At 34.5% G+C, this 17,927-nt stretch overlaps 1 protein-coding gene across 1 annotated transcript in view; it reads left to right on the plus strand.

Annotated features, from left to right (window-relative positions):
* Positions 1-17,927, plus strand: part of CFAP54 (cilia and flagella associated protein 54) — a 118,676-nt gene that overhangs the window by 92,516 nt on the left and 8,233 nt on the right. Inside the window, exons 54-65 of the mRNA XM_027815404.2 lie at positions 425-563; positions 1,534-1,691; positions 1,889-2,065; positions 3,357-3,483; positions 4,849-5,004; positions 6,131-6,239; positions 8,787-8,874; positions 9,655-9,747; positions 10,263-10,404; positions 12,515-12,715; positions 13,960-14,168; positions 17,166-17,351. Coding sequence (XP_027671205.2) covers positions 425-563; positions 1,534-1,691; positions 1,889-2,065; positions 3,357-3,483; positions 4,849-5,004; positions 6,131-6,239; positions 8,787-8,874; positions 9,655-9,747; positions 10,263-10,404; positions 12,515-12,715; positions 13,960-14,168; positions 17,166-17,351 — 1,785 coding nt within the window. The remainder of the gene's footprint in view (positions 1-424; positions 564-1,533; positions 1,692-1,888; positions 2,066-3,356; positions 3,484-4,848; positions 5,005-6,130; positions 6,240-8,786; positions 8,875-9,654; positions 9,748-10,262; positions 10,405-12,514; positions 12,716-13,959; positions 14,169-17,165; positions 17,352-17,927) is intronic.

Here is a 17,927-nt window from a genome sequence, read left to right on the forward strand (position 1 = left end):
ATAAAAAAAATATTTCTAATAACTAGTGAAGTACCAGAACTTGAAATTGATCCTGCTTTACAATTACACTTTTATGTAAGTGTCTTAGAGTTTTGTGTAATATAAAGTCCAAACTCTTAGAATTATTCTCCATGACACACATAGTATATGGATATATTTATGGAATCTCCCATAAAAAATGGTTTAATTTTCATTTGTTACAATTCTTTTTTTCCTATAGATTAAAAGTTAAATAATAAATGGCTTCCTGTTATTAAAAGAATATGTATCCACCCTTCAGAAAAACTTCTGGTTATAATTATATTATTTGTAATACATTTGTATTAATTTGATTTATTTTAGACTGATCGTGCCCTGTGGCTTTGTTTGCAGTAAAGTAGTTGACTCAGAAAGTAACATTTCTCTTGCTTTTGGAAATTATTAGGACTCTTACATTGAAGATGTCCAACTGCCTCACAGTATAACAGCACAAGATCATATGAATGTACATCTGTGGCTAAGGTGTCGTACAATGTTAGTGACTGCACTAGTAACACAGATACATGGCGTTGGGGATATGAAAGGTATTATATAATGGGCAAGTAAGCCTATTCAGACACAATTCTCATTCATAAATAAAAAATATTAACATTAAGTCTGGGGCTGTATTATTACTGAGCAACTATTTGTGTTAAATTCATCCAATGCAATAAGGAAAATACATTTTGGAGTACAATCTCTCCCTAAAGCATGTAAACACAAAACATTATATTAATTTTCATTTAATGATCATTATCTTTTGATAAATCACTTGTGTGTGAAAAAATTTCAAATGTTCTAGAATAATTAAATATGCTTGTTTTAAAAAACACTGTTGCTACATTCTTCTAGTTTTAAAACTCTCAGATTTTTTTTCCACTTTTTATATCTCAGTACCTGAAATGTTCCTGTATATCTCCTAAAAATGTTCCAGATTCTTTTTTTAAAAGCATTTAAGTAAGACAATACAAAATACATTTATTGCAGTTTGATTATGAATAAAATGTTCTTAATTTCTTAGTTCTATGAATTTATTATAAACTCTGACGCTCACTAAAGAATCAAAATCACTGTCTAGGTCTGCAGCCAAACTCTTATTTAATCTCTTCTGGTTAATTCCTGTGAAAACTGTTACTATTTTGGAATAATAACTAAGATCAGATTTTTTAGTATGTAGTGTAGGTTTTATGGGTGAGAATGATATCTGATCTACAAACTAATTATTTATGCTAGTGGCTTATGGACAAAGAATGTATTTGGATGAACTTAAAACAAGTGCAGTTTAAAAACTAAGTGGTTTTTCTTTTTAAAGTAAATTTGGCACAGAATCGATGAAATGGTAAATATGGAATCTATAATGTCAGATTTTCTGTAACTTTTTAGAGTGGAAGTGACTTCTTAGGAATGGTAGAAGATACCATAAAACTTCTTTATTGTATTTTTACTATCCATGTATTGTATTCTATTATACTATTTCTATTGTATTTTTACTATTCATATATTCTCTTCTTTTAGAGAATGATGTGGCTGAACGCAGAAGTGTGATAAAAGAAGTAATACTAGAGGCAGAAGCCTTTGGAGATATTGAGACTCAGGCTGAAATGATGATGCAAGCTGCTATTCTTGACCTGCAAGAAAAATGTCCCGTGGCAGGCATTAAACTTCTTTTGCAGGTTTGTGCACAAAGGAGAAACTGTTCGCTTTTCTTTGATGCATTTTTCATGAGGTCAGAACAGCTGATGCCAGCATTAATTAAGCTTGAAATAGTACCTCTAAAATAGATTTTTTTTTTCACTTTGTGTGATTTGTCCTCATACATAGACAGCAAAAGTAGTAACTACTTTGGTTTATGTTGTCTATGTCCAAACAGAATATCATCAGTTTACTCCAAGCGGATACATTAATTTCCCCTCCAGCTTCTTTGACTCTTGTGAAAAGTATGCTTCTGCTGGCAGACATACTAACACTGCAGGATACAGAGCATTGCTCTTCTACAGTGGAACCATTAAACTTACTTATTTTGGCACATGAACTTACCATTAAAGCAGTGAGTATATGTTGCTGATTTATACAGCATTTGCAAATCCTTCCAACAGTCTTGATTATCTATTATGGAAACTATTTTAACAATTTATTAAAAAGGGTTGTTCCTGTTACCTGATTACTTCAATTTTCCCTAGATTACATCTTATAATTCTTATAATCCCTAGATTACATCTTATAAAACTTATTTATGTATACTCATCAGGCATACTCATGTTTGTAGTCTGGTATTTTCATACAACTGAAGGAATGTATGAAAGCATACTTGAAAAATGTACATCCATATGTGAAAACAGAAATAGGTAGTTGGACTTTTAAAGAGATGTGGAACACTCAATTTTCCCATTTTAAGTGAGGGATATGTTCATACTGAGTACCTCAGGGAGGATGTACATGTCATAAAACTCCTGACTCTTGAGCATCCACGTTTAAGAATTTAGCTTTGTATCTTAGAATAATTTGTATTAGAGAATCTATATAGAGTAGCATATTGTTATGATGTTTTAGATTTACAGATTGTTACAATCAGTATGAAGAAATCATTTCCTTGTAAAAAATCAAATATGCAATAAAAATAATAATCCAAAGACATGAAATCTGTGAGAGGGCTGTATAGTCACAAACCATTTACCTATTTGGTGATTCAAAAATAGATATGCACTTCTGCAGTCTCTACCCATTCTTGAAACAGTTTATAAAGAAAAGCTTTTTGATCAAATTATTTTCTTATATTTCCTAATACAGAAGTTTAATCCATTGAAATATTTGTTCCTCTAGGTAATAACAAATCGTATGAATCACTTCAGACTCAGACTTGCTCTTGTGAGACTTGCTACCCTTCAGGAGACTCAAAACTTTACAGCATGTCCCCATCACCTTGTTTCCATGAATGAAAAGTTTGACTAGTCCATACACGTGATATTCTTTTTCTTTTCTGGCCTTTGTTGGATGTCAGATTTCTTTGTAGAAATGACAGTTTCTTTCTAGGGCTCAGGTTACATGCTAGATCTATTTCTTAGACTGATTTGAAGGGTGTTTGCTTTTAGAAACCAAAGCCTAACATTAATAAATTTGATCAAGAGTTCATTGGAATTGTTTGTTTGCTACAAAACTCCTCTGCAAAGAAAAGTACAAACCAAAATCAAGGAGTTTAGGGAGTATCAAACCCTTTTCTAGTTGTCTTTTACAAGACATGTTTGACTTCCAGGGTCTTGCAATACCTAACTTACTTTATCAAACTGCTGTTTAATTTGCTGTCTGCAACTTGATTTTACAAAGCATGCTTTTTTTCATAGATTTTTGTTTGTGGAGAACCCATTGAACAGCAAATAGAAGACAGTACGTTGACTTGCCTTGTCCTACCTACAAAAAATATCTACTTGCCACATATCAACTTGCTAGCTCAAGTCAAAATGAGAATCGGTAAGAAAAATGCAAATCAGTTTTATTTTTGTTTCTTCAGTATTTTTCATTCATATTTTGTGCAACAGCAGATAAACTGATACATAGAAGTGAATGCAGTAAATCAATTGTTTTCATTATACAAACAACATATTTTGAAAACCAATAATAGATGCCTGTTTGGCTCCATACAATGTGTGTAAGCAAGGTACAGTTCTTATGGGAACTATAATCAGCAAAGGCTTAAATATTAATATTATAGCTTGATGAAACTAATGGGAACTTCAAATTTTTAAGTGGAAGTTAACAATACTTTTCCAGCTTCTGTATGAAGCATTAATTCTGTGAAAACTTCCTGTATATATTCCATCTCTCTAGAAGCAGTTCCATCTCGCTAGGAACTATGTAATGATATCAAATCATACAGAATAATAGTGATAATTCCCTATCACAATAAAATAGTGTCTGTTATTGTTGTCATCCTTTGATTTAACAACTTTTCTTTATATAGAAGCTTGGAAATATGCTGAATAGTAACAGAAGACAACCTTTAAGATTCGTCTGAGATTTGTTGATGTACAGCACATTTAGCGAAAGGGATATTGTCTCCATATTCCTTCTGTTAAACTTAATTTGGTGTATATCTGACTTATAATGGACTAGAAAATCTAGAAATCACTTACTGCACTTGGGTTTGCATTGCAGAGTAGCCTCAGGGTGTTCTGGACCTTTGTCAGGAAGATACGCTCCAGGAGCCTGTTGGTGCACTCCAACCACTACTTTGTATTCCGCTTTTAGGAGTAGAATAGATGTAGTCCAAAGTAAACACTCTGAAGTGCATCTGCTGTGGCTGTCAGGTCTTCAACACTGGCTGGTTTGCTCTAGAGATCCACCCTTACTGTGCTTTACTGCTTGTCAGTGCAGGCATGGCCAGACTCACTCATAGTAATGGCCGTGTTTGACCAGTTCCTGTTTCTGAATTCACATTTTTAGGAAAAGCCTATGAATACAGATGTATATCAGTATAAGAGGTATGCAGCCTTTAGAACTGGTTACTACAAAAGGAATTTGGGAATTTGGAAATGCTCAGAGATGTTTAGCTCTTGGCTATGACTAGCATACTGCTAGTCTTTCCAGATTGTGAAAGGGTTGATTTGTGTAGCCTTAGCTTCTTTTGGATGATCTAGGCAAACCTCAAGGGCATCATAAAGAAGTGAAACAGCATTATAGTTCTGTATTTATATCCATTAATCACTAGGATTTTTGGGAATTGGTTTGTAATAGTAAATATATAACAGCCTTTGTTCAAAGGAAGGTAATTCTTTTTGCATAAATAGGTTTTCTATTAAATAATTTACTAAGAACTGTATTTTTTTTCTCCCTTAGGACACACATTAGCTGAAAAAGTAGCTTGTACACCTGCAAGAGGAGATCCACTGCAATGGCTAGGTGCTCTCAAACATTTAGAATCAGCACTGAAGCTTTGCAGAGCATCTGCGACAAAAAAATTAGATATGGAAGCCGAACTTCTTTTTCAGATAGGTAAATAAAACACTGTACATCGTGACTGCCTTTCTAGGCAATGTTATGCCTGTGGCCTCTCTTAAAATGGAGACATTTTACTGTACAAATAGAACAGATATGGATTATTTCTCACCCTGTCTAGCTGCAGATCTCTCTCCCATGTTTAGTATCACAGCAGCATAATTCAGGATGCATTACACAATAATTTCAAAACTGCAGTAAAACTTCTCCAACCTGTATGTTCTCAGAGATCAAAGGTGTAGCCAGTGAGACTAAGGACAGTGCAGAAAGCTAATTAGCTTCTTTGCATCAGTCAGAACTAAAGAAGATGAGCGGCTCAGAAAGTATTTCTAAGTAATTTAAGAAAGCTAATGAATTATACAGTGTTTGCATGCATTTGGATTTTAGTGCCATTATGTTTTGCACCAGGAGATGTTGGTTGGTTAGGATCCCAGTCAGAAAGACACCCAAGATCCCATAAAGTATGTCTTAAAATGCCATTTATTTGAGCTAACAGCATAAAGAAAAAGAAGATCATGGAAATCATGTTATGTACCTTCAGATGCTGAGAAGGTGTTCCAATCAGGGTGTAGCACAACATGCGAATCCTGTCTGTGGAAAAGTTACCTCATTTTTGCCTTTTGAGCTATTAGAGGACTTAAAAGAAAACAATTCTAGTCATCATTTCTATTCTCAAACAAAAAGCCTATTCACATAAGAACTTCTTGCTGCACTTTCATAGAAAGGGCAGGTGATGTAATCACTGGTACTGAGAGTTTATCCTGTGGCTAGGGGATGTGCATAGCACAACATAGGCCTGAAGGTCACACTGTATGTGCAGCATAGCGTAGGACAGATCAGGCCTATGCATTAACTCCTCCATGTAAAATGGTGTTCTGGTTAGGATCACTACATGTTAGGAGTCATTATGATTCCAAAGTTTGGTTATTTTAGCTACTCTGTGATTTACTATAAAAGCATTGTGCACTACATTTTAAGCAAAGTCTTTTCCGGTTTGTTTATCAGAAAGAAAAGAGATAATGCACTATGCTGTTCAACTTTCCTGGAGGGAAAAACAGTCTGGGTCTTACAGAAGAAACCCCAAACAAATCTTGCAAATCTGCTTTCTATATTTCTTTTTTAGGTAAGGTAGAACGCCAGATAACTGAAACAGGCAATAACAAGTCATCTCAAGCTGTTGAAACCCTCTCAGAAGCTATAAAACTCAGCCAGCAACATGATCAAAAATTTGAGTAAGGAACAAGCTATATACCTTTCAAAATAATTTTAATCACACATGAATATAGTTTTTTGACAGTTTTTTGAAATTTGGTGTCAGACTTCTGTTATGAAGCACCTTTTATGTTTTGGAGAGTTTTCTTCTATTGCAGTATAGAAGAGCTACTGTATATTTATTTCCTTATTTAAAACAAATGCTGAGAACATTTAAAAGCATATTTCAGAGTATACAAAGTTAAAGCTTTCTGGTTTAATTCCAAATTTGTACTCTCTCTGTCAACACCAGGAAAAGAGCTATCAATTAAACAGAGGTTTTATTCATATTTCAGAAGATGAGTTGTGGTCTGTCCCCTTCCAGATAATAGAAATCCAACTTGAAAAGGTTAGCAGCCAGAAACAGTCAAAGAACAGAGGCAGAAGGAGCATAGGAAATGTGTTTGTAACAGATATCAGGACAGTGACTTTGGCATTAGTTATCAGCGTAGAAGATGCCTGAAGAGTTGCGCCAAGCCAGCCAATAAATTCTGCCAAGCAGCTCTGATACATTGGACTTTAGATTTTTTTAGTTTCTTGACCAGTCTTAATGAATAATGTGCCAAGTCTGGTTACAGAGGGTGTAAAGGCAGCAATTTACCTTGCTTGTTTGGGTATTCTGTTACTAAGTTAATGAACCAGAACTCTGAACACAGAAGCAGTAGCACAGTAATAAACCTCTACAAGCAGTCAGCATGGTGGAAGATAGTACAGAAATGGACTGCGGTGATGTTTCGCAGGTTTAGTTTGCTACACTCTTATTTAATTTGCTGCTATCTTTCTAAAAGAATGTACAGCAACATCAATGGACATTGGCTTTCTTATTTTAGAGAACTAAACATCCCAATCACGTTTATACAAGTCCTTTGATATCTATGGGATTGTTAATTAAAGTTGTTTATTGATATCTCAAATACTTTTTTGTTAGCAAGACTAGAGAGTTCACTAAATTGTCACCAACAAAGTGTAGAACTTGCCATCTTCCTGCTTAGTTTGCCCTGTCTTGAACTGTACAATACTCTTTGTCTTTTGTATTTTGCGTTACACAAATCATACCAAAGCTGGAATTTATTGTATTATATAAACAACCAACTCTGTGCAATATGATTCTATCCAGAACAGTAACTACATAAGCAGGAGTTTGTTGCTGTGCTTAGCAAAAGTGATTCATGGGGGAGATCTGGAGAGATCTAAAAAGCCAGGAGGAAACTGCATAAAAAGACTGTTCTAAACCTGTAGGAAATAGAAATGTTGGAGAAGGTCTCCGGGTATAGCGATTTTCAGCAGGTTGAGACAAGTAATTCTGCCCCTCTACTTCACTCTGATGGGACCCCACCTAGAGTACTGCATCCAGCTCTGGGGTCCTCAGTACAGGAAAGACAGGGACCTGTTGGAGTGGGTCCAGAGGAGGGCCACAAAAATGATCAGAGGGCTCGAACATCTCTTCTGTAAGGGAAGGCTGAGAAAGTTGGGGTTGTTTAGCCAGGAGAAGAGAAGACTGCAGGGAGACCTTATTGCAGTCTTTCAGTACTTGAAGGGGGCTTATAAGAAAGATGAGGACAGACTTTTTAATAGGGCTTGTAGCAGTATGACAAGGGACAATGGCTTTAAGGCAAAAGAGAGTAGATTCAGACTAGATATAAGGATATATCTATATTATTATAATAGATGTGATTTTTTACAATGAGGGTGGTGAAACACTGGAACAGGTTGCCTGGAGAGGTGGTAGATGCCCCGTGCCTGGAAGCATTCCAAGGTCAGGCTGGAGGGGGTTTTGAGCAACCTGATGTAGTTGGAAGTGTCCCTACTCATTGCAGGGGGGTTGGAGTAGATGATCTTTAAAGGTCCCTTCCAACCTAAACCATTCTGTGATTCTATGAATTCTATTATTTTTACCTGGTTTGTAATATTATTATAAAAATAACTGAAAGGAGAAGGAAGTATAGGAGGAGAACAGGAACTGGTGAACACAGTCTGCCTGAAGATGTAGAGTATTCTGGTACAGAACTCAGAACTGAGAAGGTTCCTCAGCTGAGGCCAGTGAAGAAATGAAAGACTGTTTTGGTCACTATGGGTATTTTTGCCAATTTCTGGAAGAGTTTTACTGAAAACCCATACCCAAATTAAGCCACCCATGTTTCAGGGCCTGAATGTGAAGAAGGAAGTGGAACCCATACAAATTCTGTACAGAAAGATCACTTCCCTTGCAGAATTACAGTGTTCTTACTGAACGTTTGAAATTTATTTATGCAATATTCATTGCACATAATGCAAATTATATTTTACATACTCCTAAATCAATTTGTTATTTGTTATGCATAATGTCGGGATGCTTTAGACTCACTAAGACTCTAAAACAGGATCACATGGCTTTCTGAAAGAAGAGACACATTAAGTAGATGATGAGGGCTGGATGAATGATTTATTTGGTGAGGCTGTCTGGCTAGTCTTATGCAGGAGTCAGATTGTATCATTGTAATGCTTACTTTGATAGTAATATTGATTGAGCTGTGCGTTGTTTCTTATAGGTTAATAAGAAGATCATACCTTGAAATAGCACTATTATATTTGCATTTTGCAACAGATAATGAGGATTTGTCACAGACAGATAAGATGGTACTTTCCAAATCAAACGTATGTTTTCTATCTTTTGGTTATTGGCCTCTTCAAAGCAGGACATATATTTCTGTTAGAACACTGTGTACCTTGCCAGACTGTTACTTACAGTGACTTGTAAATCATACCGATACTGAAGATCCTACTAGAAGAATCACACAAAGAAATCATACAGTACGGCAGTAGGATTTTATCTTGTTTGATGTTATTTCTTATGCTTATTGCATTAAATGATGACATTTAAAATATTTTTCTGTATAAAATAGGAAGAAACAAAACCAACAGTCTTTTAATTTCTAATTAAGTACTAATTAATTTGTACCTTGCAAAGAAAACATAACATTCAAAGTGCTGATATTTCTATTTTTAAGTGCTAATATTTATACTTCACCAGATTTCAATTTTTCCGTTCAAATATGAGTGACAGCCACATTAAAGCGGCTACAAGCCACAAACTGAAAGCATAGTGTATAACAAAAAAGAGGTAATTAAGATTCCAGAAAGTGGAAAATTGTAGCAAAACTGTATACAGTGGTGACCATAGTACGAGCTGCTCTGAGAAATTTTTTTTCAAAAGCAGCCAATTTTAGTATGCTCTGGACAATTTTTTCAATTTTAGCAATTAATCCATGGATTTACAATCAATGCTGATTTTTACAACTTGCAAAGAAAACATTAATTCTGAATTCTGTAAACAGGAGGGCTTTTTTTCCTATATTTAAAATATATTTTGCCATAATACATTTAGAATCCTAATTATGAACTGGTGTTTAATTTTAGACCTCTTCTGGAGAACTCTCTCCATCTGAGGAGGCTTTGAAATCAGAAGGCTACAAAGTACAAGCCTGGATTGCAATAAAAGCAGCTACACAGGTTGGTGCAATATTCTGAAGAGGTAATTTTTTGGTTTTCTTTCATTTCATCTTATGCTACTTAGACAAGCAAGCAAGACAGGAATTAAGGTTTCCTGAAATTTCTGGCGTGGGTTTTATTAGGGGAGATTAAAATGGAAGCTGTCCGAGTCGTGCATTTAATCTCTCTTGGACAGATCTGACTCTGTTTACCTCAACTTTGATTCAGTGCAAATAGAACAGCACACTGCCTGATATGTGTGTGCATATGTTTGACATGTAGGTAGACATCAGTGGCATCCAGGTGAGGATATCTGATTTAAAATCACTTATGTAGTAATTAAGCTGTCAGCAGTAATGATTTATTTAAGTATAGTATGTACCATATGTCAGAGAGAAATAGAATATTTTCCTGACTTTAAAAAACATAATATGGTGAGTAATTAATTTTTTGTCATCATCTTGTTACTCTCAGATTTTAAAATTATATAAATATTGTAGTGAACTTGTTCTGAATAAAATAAATATTATTTTTAGGTCAGTGAAGCTGTGCTTGCTTCTCAGCTGTTAAATGGAATGAAGAGTGTTAAAGAACATGGCATGAAGGATGCAGTGCAACAGAAAATCCCAGAATTTGCTTCCATGGATATTCTTGCTTCATACAGAGATTTCTTATCTGGTATTCTTTTATTCATAGTAATATTAGAACATTAAATAACTAGTGAACTATATATGCCATGTAATCTAGTAATACATTAAATATCTAATTTTCATTTATGAAAAATTATAAGTCAAATTTTGAAAGCAAAAGCAAAATCCTCATCCTGCATAGCAGTACAAAATATTAAGTAGACCTAGTGGGTCTGTGTCTGTGAACATGCCTGTGTTCAATAGGTTAAGAAAAACTGCATTTTTTGCATTCTGTTGCTCAGAAAGACAAAAGTGCACATATTTCCATGCTTTTAGAAAAACAGATGGACCTTTGTCACAGGACTTCCCCATACTTCTAGAGTAAGTCTTGCCCGCCGCATCAGTCATCACTGCTTTTTTTTCAAACACTGATTTAGAAGAGACTTTTTCCTTAGGTATATTAGCTTTTCCTTGGAGATTTTAAGTTTTTCTTTTGATTTTGCAAAGAGATGTTGGTGTTGAAGAGCTTGTTTCTCCCTGTCCTGCCTGCCCTACCCCCAAAAAATAACCCCAAACCAAACACCAAAACCAACGAACTAAAACTCCTGCAAAGTTATCTGCTCGGGTACTATATTCTAAAAGTTAAAGTCAGTATAATAAATTATTTTTACTGTCTTTCCAGTTGAATGGGTTATCATTTAGAGATACTTCCATTAGCTTGGTAGAACTTTGCCTTTGCCTGGTTTGTTTCCAACTTCTGCATTTATTTTACAATTATTGAAGTTGATGAAGTTTTTGATTTAAAAAAACATTCAGTGAAACTAGGAATCTGGGGATAATGTTTGCCAGATAATATATAAACACTAAGGCAAAATATCTGAATTTATTTTTAAACTAGGAACCATTAATTTAGTGATAAAATTTTGGTTCAGTGGCTTAATTGCAGTCATCCCAAGTGACTGACAAAGATTGAATTGCTCTGTCTGGTAGTTGCTGGCAAAGTTGAGCAATGTCTGCTTACTGTACCGTGTTTAAACATATGTGTTTTGATTGGTTTATGAAAACAAGTGTTGGATGCTAAGACTTTCCATCAATCTGATTGTTTTGTACTGGCTCCATTTGCTTATAATTACAGATAATTTTTTCTTTCAGCAAATGCAGCAGGTGTTTCTCCTGATAGTTCTGTTAGGCAATACAAAGAAGAATAGAAAATGTAGAAAAGCAATAGTAGGCCAAAATATATAAAGGTAAACTGAAATGGAAATTATCAGCACAGCGTGCTAAATATTTCCTGTAAAACCATTAGTGAAAGACATTGTTCGAGTTTCATCTGTAAACAATGTGTCCATTTTAACTTAATTCTGTTTTTACAATTGACAGTGAAATATCAGGAATAATGGAGACATTCAGATTTGGTAGAAGCACATATAATTATTTTCTGGAAGTTTACTATTAGGATTAACTGTAACATAATGTTTGTTCAATTTGGAATGAGAAACAGCAGAAGAATTGTGTAGGCTTTTGAGAGCACCATGTACTAATACAGTGAAAAAAATACTGAATTTAAGCAGTCATGTAGTGATAACTGTAACTGTACTTTTTGCATAAGTATAACTTTTAGGCAGCACAAAAAAAAAAAAAGTGTTGTTTTTTTTAATCCATTGTCAAGAACATATTGCATTGATAATATGCTTAATATCTAAAAGGGACTGGATTGATACTAACGATAAATATTTCAGAGTACCTAACTCTTCTGAGTTCAGGTCAATCTAACTGTGAAGTTCAACTGCTGTAGTTATGACTGATGACTCCTAGTATTGTTTCCATTTAGGAAACATCTGCTATTGAACAATGTATAGAAACAATGGCTTTATATTTACATTCAGAGAGCGAGAGAGCACCTTGGTCTCTACCCCTTATAGCCTCTTGCAAGGACCAGTCAGATTCCTGACTATGATCTGAGAAATATTTTCTTTACTTTTACTAGTTCAAGTAATATTAAAGCAGAATAGAAAGAATTTTCCTTTTACGGAAAACATAATGAGGTTCACAAGTTACATTTTTAGTTACAGATTAGCCAATTCCAATTGTGCAGAAATAGCTTTTGAATTGCAACCATTCACTTAATGTGTACTGTTAAACTGGTTTTGGATTTGCAGATGGATACAATGTTGTCTCTGAAAGTGCCAAAGTTTCTTCTACTGAAAACAAACAAGCCACACAAGACAAGCAGAGCCAGAGTGAAGGAACGGAAAGTCTTGCCACCAAGGCCAGCCACAAGAAAGAGTCAATAACATGGGTTCACTTAATTCACTACCACAGTTATTTAAAAAGACTTTACAACACAAACCTTTTATTTGGTATGAATTTTTTCTTCCTTCCAGAAAACTGCCATAAGTGAGATATTGTTCCTGGGTGCTAACAGGTTCAGATTCAAAGGCTATCATTAGTGTCATTTTGAGTTCCTTTAAATTGTATAAATGCAAAATAAATTTTCACTGAAATGAAGATTTATGTCATTTTACAAGTTTTGGAAGTGAAGTATTATTACCTTTTTTCCCCCATAATTATTCAAAAGCCTTCATGATACCTGGAAAAGTATCCCTCAAAACATAATTGCTATTACTATATCTGAAGCATTTTTTAAAAAATCATGATCTATATTTATTTTTAGTTCTAGATGCATCAGACTTAAGTCACATCAGAAATAAATTGTTCAGTTTGGGGTGCTATTTGTGAGAAACTATTTGAATGTAAATGCGAAGGCTGAACATTATTGAATGTGTTTTGACTAAACCCCCAGATGTTTTGTACATACCTGGTTTATGGTAATAGATAGGACCTTTCAAACAGAGTAAGAATCCATTAATTTCAGGGACCTAATACTATGTATCTATATCTGATGGCCAGCTGCTGGATATACAAGTGATGACCTGATCAGTGAGAATAGAACTAGATTGTACATCTAGATTGTACAATTGTAGATTGCCAAGAAAGAAACCTAGCAACTCTGAAAATAGTAATTTCAGAGGGGGCTGGATTTTCGTCTTGTGGCGCCAAATGAAAGGAAAGTATTCTACCTCAGCACAGAACTACAAGGACAGTCAGGTGTGTAGAAGCAGGTGTTGAAATGTGCACATGTATCTCTGCTGTAGTTACCAATGATGTAGCCTAGGGAGCAACTCAGCTGATCAGCCACTACCTGTCTAAATTATGGTCTTTTGTCCATATAGCTTCTTTTGACTGCACGGAATAAATATGCATTTATCCTAGTGGGTACTTAGACATCTAGTGAACATACTGATGCTTACACATCTAAATTTAAGTACCTAAACCTCAAAACTGTACCTTCCATTTTATGCTACTCTATAATGTCTACACAGGGTTTGTTTCGTTATCAGATCTCCAGTGAAAAATTGCAATACAAATAGCATAACCTAGTAGTATTTAAGGACAATCAATGTAATTGTTGGAAATGCATTTATTTGATATTGAACCAATTTACATATTTTACTATATTTCCAAAACATATGAATATTGAGTGGCTGTAGAAACTTCACTTTATTATGGCAAATGATGATGTAATAAAAATTTCTTTTCAAAGCTGCCCCTAGCTCAGGACCTGGATCATTTTCTGCAAGAGACGGACACCTTAGTTCTGTTTTTGACACAGGGATTGCTCTACGCATAGCAGAAATGCATTCCTTTCTCAAAAAACATTTGTTTGAATATTCAATGTGTTGTCTTGAGAATTTCCCAGAAGAGCTACATGATTTAGAATTGCCGCTTGGTAGGCCAGCTGATTCTTCAAAGGTACCTATTTTATTTCTGATGTTTCAAAAGTATGTATTATACTCAGATTCTGGCTAGTTCCAATGGTGATTTTTCTGAGAGCACTATAGAAGAATGAAATTCATTATGCGGAGGATCAATGCAAAACTAAAATCCTGTGCAAGCAGTGAAGAACATAGTTAACAAATGCAAATATCCTTGTGTTATTCATTCCTGCAAAAATTATCTCTATCCCATGCCCAGTGTATTTAAACCCTAGAAGAGTAAGCAGAATGAGACTTAAGATGATTTTATTATTAGTTAAAGTTGGCTGTGTTATTTGGTAGGACTGAGGCTTTTAATCTTGTAGATCTCTCATGTTTCATACCAAAAATGTCTTGATGTTTGCTTTTTCATTTCTATGTACAAGCCTCTACATTGTTAATGTGGTCTATAATAAAGGCATGATTTAAAAAATATATATAATTTATATTTTCTCAAAATTGGTTGAAAGCCATGTGTGCCAATTTTTTTCACTGATTATTAGCTGGCTAGAAAATCAGTCTTTTAAGATCTCTGGCTTGGAACAGCCTATTTGAGCATTCAAATGTAGGTAGCTCAGTCTATATTACTCAGAGAAAGGTTGAATTAGAATTCTGGAGTCTACGCTGACCATGGCATATGTATTGAATATTGAACGGTAAAAGTCTTTGAAGAGTCAATGTAAAAATTATTGTCTTCAAAGTTTCTCCATCCCACTTCTCATGTTAATAATTAACTTAATACTAAAAAATTAAAATGACAGGTTATTCTCTATGGTTTATTTTTTACCTAATATGTTCAGTATTAGATGGAGTCAGGGGAGCCTTGAGGAGTAAGAACTTGTTATCTTATAAAAAGGAATTAAAATACTTTCATGAAAGTAGTTTATCTAGAGTTGGTGAACTTTCTGCGGTAATGATACAGCGTATCATTACTCATTTCCCAACAAAGAGCTGACTGTGACACTGAATAAATTGTAAATATGTGGTATGTGACATTTATAACAGCCATCGTATATATAACATTATTTTACTCTGTCTGTTCTGTTTTTGACATAATTAGTATTACACTGTCCTAGAATAATAAGCGTCAGAGCTCACTGTCATGTTTGTGACAGGTGCAAGCTGCATTAATCATGTGTTAGCTTCACTGTTGTAGACAGCTAACAAGCATAAAGCTCTTACTTTTTTTAATTCTAAGTTTCATTGATTTTTATCACATTTTTAGAAGCTTTAACTATTCAGAAGGCTGTATAAGTTATTTAAAAAAAATACTGTAATTTGATACTAGGATTTTTAACAGTACAAATAGGTAAAATTTTTGAAATAATTTTGATGTACAAGGTTGTTTTGCTTACATTTGTTTTTGTAATTCTATTTTTGACTCGAAGTTTTTTTCAGCTCTGCTGAACAAAGAATCCAAATTACATTAAGAAGGCTATAATTAAAATTGTGTGCCCTGTTACATTTTGCATGCTTGTTTTTTATTCCACTTCACGATGTTATGTAGGACTGGAAACACTTAACCAAAACAGTTTATTGTTTTCAGGCTTCAGAGAAAGTTGAATAGATAAATATTTATGTATGTAATTCAGCAACCCTCCAGTTTGACAACAGCAGTTGTAATGTCCTTCCTCAAAAGATTCAACATGATGTAGATAACAAAAGATGCAGTTCCATGAAAAAGAAAATAATTCCGTTCATGCTCCATGCTAAGAGGATAGTGGGTGATTCGTTGCCAAAATAAAGATCCTGAATGTAGAAGATTATTGTAGTAGGGGGATGATCTATGCACACCTCATGGCATACCATGGATTATAGCCACTTTTATTGCTGCCTTAGTGTTTAGAATCTATGTGGCATGGATCATCCCCAGTTAATTGTCCTATGCCTATGTGAAGGCATATCCATATGCTTGAATGCATGACTTCAACATGCATGGCTTTGCCTTTGTCTTCACTTTGACTATATTTTGATGTGGGATGGTAAATGGCTTTATGAAGTAAATTATGTCACTGTGAAACATCCATCTTCTGGATGTTTCTTCCATCCATCTTCCATCTCACCTGGATTTACTTCCCTCTTGAGCTGTATTTTCTGAAAATAGAGTGAGTATAATACTCTAGTTTTTCTCAGCAATGAACATTCAAAATGAAAAAAAACCCAACCCACTCCCCAGGCAGCTATTTTCACTGCCAATGATGGAGACACTAACAACCTTTTCAAACAGCTTCAGCATTACCTCAAAATGTCACTGTTTTGCCTTCTCTGTTCTTTGCAGATCTGCGTAATATTTTAAAAAGTAAAAATGCTATGGCATTGTTCAGCCTTTAAATCAAATGTTTTAAAATTTTAAAAAAAGTTTTTATTCATGAATGAATGTTGGTTGACGGTGTTCTTCCATTACTTCCCTGGTAAATGACAGCCAAACAGAAACTCTTTGATGAATAGTCTACTAATGCTTCATATATATTTTAGTTAATATGACATATGACAAATCCTTACAAATTAAGTAACTGAATTTTCAGTAGGCATCAAGCTTTTTTAGTTGCAAAGCTAAAGAGAAAAAAATAGGTAAACATAAATACAGTGTTAGTCTAATATTCAGGTTGCTATTTTAATTATCAATATGTATAGCCAACAAATTACTTTTTCAGCACTAAATCTTGTATGGTCAGCATGTCAGATAATATTTTTCAGCAAAAAACATAACACTGTAAGGAAGATAAGTCAAAAATAACAATCTTTGTTCCTGTTAGGTGTCTCTTAAGTCAGCCCAGTGGTCCTTTGTATTAACTTTAGAAATGTCTCATCATGTGTACTTCGAAAAACCTTAACCTGGTAAAATGGACACCTTTTAAAATTACCCATTTATCTAAAAAAACAGGTATTTGTGCAGGAGTGAAATTCGTGCTGATTCTACTAGACAGTAGATTATAACAGATTTTGCATGTTACACTAGAAAAAATACAATTTAAAATTTTCTTCTGTGTTTCAGATGTCTCTTGAAATTACTGGAATGAAATCAAAGATGTCTCGTGTGAGAGTAACTTCTCCAGCTTCTGTCATCACAGAGGCAGACAGTCCGATGGAGAGTAGGGCAGCAAATGCTTCAAATAAGGAAATTAACATTCAGTGGTACTTTCCTTCTCTGGCAAAGCCTTCAAATGATACAGAGACTAAGGTATAACTACACCAAAGCAGTTCCTTAGGTATTGGAACAAATTAAGTTTCATTTCCAATGAATATTTATGTTATGACTGCTCAGCTTTTTAATTGAATTATCCATATGCTGATTGACAAGCTGGACAGCAGGAAGCTATGTATTTACTGTGCTACAAACCTGCTATGCAGGACAAACAATGCCCTGACAGTTTTTTGGTGGTGGACCAAAGAAATTGTTGATCACATAGAGCTTCCAGGCCATGTTGTATTCATGCCTATTGTAGGTCCCTGGTGTCTTTAAGACCTCCACTCTGTTAAGTTTGGTTAGAGCTGACCAATATATTCAAACAATATTGTTTGGTGGGAGGCTGTTGGAAAAGCGAAGTTTTGTGTACACAGGGAAAATAGGATTTTATAAACCTCATTTCCTTAAGAAATCTGACTAAACATGAAAGATGAGAGAGCTTGGAGGGTTGCAGGAAAGCAGGAGACCAGGACATGGAATTTATTTTATTTTTAAACAAGGGAACAGCATGTAGGTAAAACTTCTGCTAATGCAATAGAAATCCACGATTCCAAACTTTTTGGCATAGCA

Source organism: Falco cherrug, chromosome 5 (genome assembly GCF_023634085.1).
Source record: "Falco cherrug isolate bFalChe1 chromosome 5, bFalChe1.pri, whole genome shotgun sequence".
In the NCBI taxonomy this organism is placed as follows: Eukaryota; Metazoa; Chordata; class Aves; order Falconiformes; family Falconidae; genus Falco; species Falco cherrug.